At 48.3% G+C, this 6,972-nt stretch overlaps 1 protein-coding gene across 1 annotated transcript in view; it reads left to right on the top strand.

The window, feature by feature from the left end:
* The first annotated feature begins 2,829 nt into the window (after positions 1–2,829).
* Positions 2,830–6,972, top strand: part of WEE2 (WEE1 homolog 2 (S. pombe)) — a 39,819-nt gene continuing 35,676 nt past the window's right edge. The window contains exon 1 of the mRNA XM_006887230.1: positions 2,830–3,186. Coding sequence (XP_006887292.1) covers positions 2,830–3,186 — 357 coding nt within the window. The remainder of the gene's footprint in view (positions 3,187–6,972) is intronic.

Consider the following 6,972-nt stretch of genomic DNA (forward strand, 5'->3'; position numbering starts at 1 on the left):
ATTGGCACCTTGATAGTTCAGAGGCTTGGCTGCTAATTGAAATGTCTGTGGTTCCTACCCGCTTAGCAGCGCCGCCCGCCATGGGAGAGGGACTTGGTAGCTTGCTTTCGCGAAGATAACAGTCTTGGAAACGATATGGGACGGCCCTGCTCTCTCCTACAGGGTCACTGGGAGTCAGAGCAACTTAAGGCAGCAGCTTTGTAGCCACTGGGACGAGGACTGGAAAGAAGGGGAGTGGCTATTGGTAATGTGGAGTCAGCTCTGCTCAGAAACTCCCCAGACACAACAGTAGGAAACCACGTCCACACCTATGCCAGGCTCCCAGTCTCTGCTGGATTTAGGCTTGTTATTGCAGTCACAGCTAATCCCTCTTACACGTGTGTGTGTGTCTTCCTCTCCCTCTTCTCCCCTGACCCTCTCTTTCTTGACGCACGATGTCTTTTCCCAAGGACTAGTCTCTCCTATCAACATGTCCAAAGTGTTCAGAGATGAAGTCCCATTATTTTCACTTCAAAAAAAAAACACCCCCTGGTTGTACTTTCCCCCCAAGACAGGCTGATTTGTTCTCTTGAGAGTCCATGGAATATTCATTATTCACCAGTATCACAACTCAAAGGATCAATTATTTGGTCTTCCTTATTCATATTCATTGTTCAGTTTTTACAGGCACATAAAACAATTGCAATTACCATGGCTTGAAAACAACTATGATCTCACCCCCAGCAACAATAGCAAAGTTCAACAGGGCCACAAACAACGAACGCTGGTGAGGTTGTAGAGAGATCAGAATCCTTATTCACTGCTGGTGGGAATGATAAATGGTACAACCACTATGGAAGGCAGTTTGGTGCCTTTTTAAAAAGAAATACCATTCGACCAAGTAATTCCACTACTGGGAATATTCCCTAAAGAAACCAGAGACATAACTCAAACAGATGTATGCACATCCATGTTTACTGCTGCATTTTTCACAAAGCAAAGAGACGGAAGCAACCCAAGTGTCCATCAATAAGTGAATGGATAGAAAAAACTATGGTACATTCATATGATGGAATACTATGCAGCACTGAAGAACAATGAAATAGTAAAACATTACTTGGGGAGCTTTGAGGACATTATGCTAAGTGAAATATCTCCATCACAAAAGGATAAATACTGCATAACACTGCTCTTATAAGACAGGACAGACGTGGGGGGTTGGATGGGAATGGGGAAAGAGTGGATAGACAATGAGCACTGCATTACAGCAGACGAGGGGAAGAGCTGTCCAAAAGAATCAATGATTATGCATTAGATGTATGAGAACAATCGGGAACAAGGGGTGCATTGCAGAGTGGGGTGGGGGAAGGAAGAGGGGGAAATGTGCAATAATGAATAAATAAAAGGGGGACAAAAGATTCTTCAACCCCAAAAAAGAAAGTACCACGGCTTGCATGAGACAGACCGTAGTCTTTAAACTGACACCCTAGTGCTTTTTTTAAGTTATTATTAATTTTAATGAAAATTTACAGATATTTTGGATTTCCATTCATTCATTGTTGCACTTTTCTCCATGACCACACCTTTGAAATGTGAAAGAAAAAGTCTTTCATTGCTATACAGTCCCTCCCCTCAAGTCCACTCCTCTGTGCAGCCTTCGTTCTGGACACTCTAGCTCTTTAGCACTTTGGAGTGGTCCTTGGCAGTGGATTTTCCCAAGGCAACATGTCTTCTGATGTCTTGACTCTGCTGCCATAAGTATTGATTATGCAACCAAGTAAAAGAAACTTATTGATAACTTCAATTCTTTCTCCACTTATCATGACGATGTTTATTGGTCCAGTTGTGAGGATTTTTGTTATCTTTAAGTTAAGGTATAATCCACATGGAAGGCTGATCCTCTTCAGTCAGGAAAGGCTGATATTTATAATTGTTAAGTAATCTCTGTCCAGCAATTAGCTTGTACCCGAATTAGCTAATAAGTATTGTTTTAAACAGCTTTTATTTAATGTACAGTTAACATTTGACTTTATTCTCATGGTAAAGCGTCAAAACATTCAGAGCAGCAAATACAAGCTGGCTGATGCCCCTCCAGCCTCAGAACCTCCCAGAAGCAGCCACTGCACCTGCTTGGGGTGCAGCCTTCAAGTCACTTAGGTGTGAATTAGGAACACAGCAGTCTGGATGGCTTTTAGGTTTTGGCATGGGTTTTTGTTTGTTTGTTTTTTAGATTTGCATGAAAGCTTATAAATCAAGATAGTTCTTCATGTAGTCACTCCCAGATCTATTTTATAATACTGATTACCATTGCTTGAGGTAATTATTATAAGGTTTAATCAATCCCTTACTGCATACTGCCTTTCCCTTTTCTCAGCTCTGAGAAGTCCTTTTGGTTTTTTAAATTGTGGTTTTAATGAAAGGGTGGTTTTCGTTCATTCACTGATGCTCATTTCCTTCCCTCCCCCAGGCCCTTTCCCTGATTCCCTTGGTAATACTCCACTTTTTCTGGATTATTGTGACATAGATAATTTTGAAGGCCAGGCACAATGACAGGGCCTGGGCTCTAGAGAGTCCCTCATGCGTGTGGCAGGAGATCGAGCTAGCTGGACAAGTTCTACAAAGACTGGCCTTTATCACTTAGAGCTGCCAGAGCCCTCCCATCCTCAGGAGGAAGGTGATAAAGGAAGGAGATGTTATAGGGAGGATGCTCCGTGGTGTCTGTAGCGGGTGGGGCTGGGCCAGGAATGGGACCCCTATCAGGAACCTGCCCTCAACCACCCCTCCTTCCTTCGCAGAGCACACAGCTGCCTCTTCCTCCTCCTCACCTGGTTGTGAAGCTCTCCAGTTGAGATGGATGACAGCGAGATTAACAAAGAGCTGAAGCAGAAGTTAAATGTCTCCTCTTGTGAAGAAGAAAGAGTGGAAGCACCAGAGAGCCCTGAGGCCCAGAGCTGGACCCCAGAGAAATCGGGCCAGGCCGCAGAGACAAAGTTCCCTTCGCCCCAGACCCCTCTTCAGAGCGGCCACGGTCAGGACGTGGATGAGCTGAGTCCATATCAGAGGTGGAAGATGCTGCGGGCAGGTCCTCCAGGATGTCCTCAAACACCGGTCCCAGAGAAGAGAGGGTCACTGCGCTGGTTCAGCCCGCAGATGCCAGACAAGACAGAGAGGACGTTTTCACAGCACAGCAGTCCACACATGTCCACGGTGAGTGAGCGGCGGGGTGGGGAGGGAGGGTCAGCTCCCCATGCCCTGGGCTCTGCATCTGCCTCACATGCTGTGTGTTTACTGTGACAGTGTTGACGAGTTGAGTTACCCAAACCCAGGCAGAGCTGGATGTTTCGCTAGCTGTCTCCTCCACATCTGGGGAGCCGGCTGTTGTTTGGAGGCTGGCCCACGTCAGTCTTCCCCACCCCGCAGATCCACTGCCATGGAGGCAATTCTAACTCGGCGTGCTCCTCCGTCAGGTTTCCAAGCCTGTAAATCTTGGGAAGAGATGACCTATCTTTGTTTTGGGAACAGCTGGTGGACTTGAACTGCCCACCTCTTGGTTAGCAGTCCAATATGTAAAAGCTCCTAGTTCTAGGACATCCGAACTGGGAGAATGCTTGAGGTTGAGCCCAGCGTGTGCACATCACAGAGGGGTGACCTGGTCTCTCCCTCAGCTGATGCTGTTCCACTGCTGTTAGATGACAGTGAGTCAAGTCCTCAAGGGACCCCGTGTGTCATGAGAAGCTAGGACAAACAAGGCTTGGGACCGGACAGTCCTCAGAGTCCCTGGAACAAACCTGCCCCCAACTTGCTTGTGCACTTCTGGAACCGTGACCACTGGAGTCCTGTTCTCACAGCCCACCCAGCGTGTGGCGCTCCATGAGGGCAGCCCTAGGACATGAGGACAGCCTATGACACCCTCAGTTTTGAAGAAGGGCCACCCGTCACCTCTTTGCTCACTCCTGGTTCCTCCTAAGAGCCCAGTCCGGCCCAGCAGCACCATCCCTCTAACCTTGACCTCTGTCTTCAGGGGCTGTTCTGTCTCTCTCCTCTCTGTCCCTGTCTCTCTGTGTCTCTTCTCTTTTACAGGGACACTACACACGGGATTAAAACTCAATCTATTCCAGTTGTTGTGTGCCATAGATTCGGAACTGACCCACAGCTGACTCTCTGGAGGGTTTTCGGAGGCTGTTAATCACACGAGAGGAGGTTGCCCAGCCTTCTCCTGTGGAGCACCTTGTGGCCTCGAACTGTGTGCCTTTGGGATTGCAGTGCAGCTTCTTGCCACTAAGTCACAGGAGTTAATTAGTGTTAACCTCATATTAACTAGTGCAACTGCAAAGACCCAATAAAGTCAGTCACAGACATAGGGGTTAAGACTTCAGCATGTCCTTTCAGGGCATAAAGTTCAGTCTAGTACAGCTCCGACTAGTCAGCGCATCCTTTTATTTTTGCTGCCCTTGGTTTCCTGGCCCATCTCCCACGTCATTCCTCCTGGGCTGTGGTGTCACTCCTGGATTGAGGCCAGGTCTGCTTCTTGCTGGCACAGCTGAGTATGGGGGCCACGTCTGCCATGGAATCCTGAGTTGCTTCTGTGAGTTGTAAGCAGGCTGCTTTCACATGTCTGTCTGCAGCAATCTTAGCGGTCCCAGCACCAACCAACCAATTGATCATCCATGTTTATAGTTTGATGTCTTCATTTACCGTTAGAGACTCAGCTATGGACAAGGGACATTAGAGGTAATCTCGTTCCTCAAAGAATTTCAAAGCAGGAAGCGGTAAGAGGGAGTGGGAGATGCTTCAGGAGGGCCCAGAAGGGTCTTCTGCATGCATGGCTCTCAGTGTTGTGACAAGGAGAGGCTCAAGTGCATGTTGAACCCAGACAGAGATGTGGAAACTTCAGGGATGGGGGTCTTGTCCACGCAAAGACTGGTCCTTGCTGGTTAGGTGACGGGTCTATTAAACAGTCTGCACGTTCCACCAAGTCATGCAAGACTTTAACAGAATACCTCGATATGTTAGTACAGTGACTGACAAAACCCATTTGTGCATTTATAACACGCCTTCAAACGGGGCGAAGTACGTGAAACCTTAGCTGACATTCAGCTCTCAAGCTCCAGAGGCGTGGCAGTGGGCGCAGAGCACACGTCAAGGAAGAGTTCCCAAGACAGAAGTTTTGATGAAGTCTTGAAGGATGACTTGGCATTTGCCGAACACATAAGAAGGGTCTAAGAACCGTGGGCTGAGAGGCCAGCATCTACTGAGTTGTGGAAGAAAAGATATTTACTGCATCTGAGTCAGTACAGAGCAGAGGGACTGAGGCTGGAGCAGGTAGGGTGAGCCGGGCGGCACTTACCCTGCAGGCGCTGACAGAGCCCCTGAGCGTGTGAGAAGGGGCATTTTGAGTACTTGTGTCCTCGGCATGTGGGGTAGGTGAGAGCAAGAGCAGGGAGCTCTGATGATGCAGTCCCCCGCAAAGTGCCCTGTTAGCCAGAGGCTGAACAAATCCACGGGCAGCTCCCCAGGAGAGAGATGGACAATCCCCTCTCATCACATTTACAGCCTTGTAATGCTCACGGGGAGTCACTGGAAGTCAGAACAGCAGTGAGTTTGAGGGGTTTTACTGCAAGAGAATGTCAAGAAAACAAAAATCTTCACCTCTGGACCAACAGGAAGCACCACGATAGATGGAGACGATATCGGAGTTGTCAGTGATCTCCTTTTTCTTGATCCACAATCAGTCACTATGGGAGCAGCAGTCAGGAAATCAAATGTGCTGCACTGGGCACGCCTGCTGCCAAGGACCTCCCGAAGGTGCCAAGAGCTCAGCTGTCTGTCTGAACACTGAGGTGCACCTGACCCAAACCAGAGCACTAGTAATGGCTTCATATGCATATGAAACTCAGGTACTGAAGACCAAAGAGGAATGAATGTCTTAACTGTGATGTTGGCTGAGTACTCACCAGCACTGACTGCCAAAAGAAGCAGCAGATCTGTCTTGGAGGTGAGGCTGGTAAAACTTCATCTCACATATTTAGGGAATGTTGTCAGATGGAGCCAGGTCTTGGCAAAGGGTATCAGGCTGATAAAAGTAGAGAGTCAGTGAAGGAGAGGAAGACCCTCAATCAGATGGACCGAGACAGCGGCTGCCGGCAAGGACATGGCGATGGAATCACAGGATGGGAGGATGGTGAGCTTAGGTGGGGTTACGATCTGCTGTTCCTGACGTCACTGTGTCATAGGTGGCTCAGTGACATCTAAACAACAGAACAGGAGAAGCATTAGGCAGAGAAGGACCATATTTTTGCAGAAATAACAACGTATTATGTGCTTTTTACTAAACACGTAACCCATCAAAAATTAACTTCCCACATCACATGTGTGGTATGTGAAAATAGTCTATAAATACAGTATTGAGCCTAGTATGGTGGACTAAGTGTTTTGCTGCTATCCTAAGGGTTGGCAGTTCTAACCCACCAGCTGCTCTGACAGGTAGATGAAACAGGAGCCTCTTCTTCATATTACCATCAGTAGCCTCACTGAGAGGATGGGAGGTCGCCATGAGCCCTCCTTGAATCTACCATGGTGGATTTGGGTCTTAAGCGTCTGATGAGAGAGGCTCACGGTCTGAACTGTACGTGTGGTGGTGGTGGTGTTAGCAGAGGTCAAAGGCCGGACTCACAGCTCCCATGCCCAGTCCCGTGCCAACCCCACAACTGGCCACTGAGCAGACCGTCGGGACCCAGGGGCTTTCATTGTTGTTATGTGCCGTCGAGTTGCCTGCGACTCATAGTGACCCAATGTACAACAGCCCTAAACTCTGCTCTGTCTTTGCCAATCGCACTGCCTCTGACACACCCATCTCGATTACCCCAGTCACTGAATCAATCCACCTTATAGAGGGTCTTCTTCTGCACCGTCCCTCCCCCCTACCAAGCATGATGTCCTTCTCCAAGGACCTCTCCCTCCTTACAACATGTCCAAAGTATGTCAGACGAAGCC

The sequence above is a fragment of the Elephantulus edwardii genome, unplaced genomic scaffold, assembly GCF_000299155.1.
Source record: "Elephantulus edwardii isolate Elephantulus edwardi_28Jun2011 unplaced genomic scaffold, EleEdw1.0 scaffold00055, whole genome shotgun sequence".
Lineage (NCBI taxonomy): Eukaryota > Metazoa > Chordata > Mammalia > Macroscelidea > Macroscelididae > Elephantulus > Elephantulus edwardii.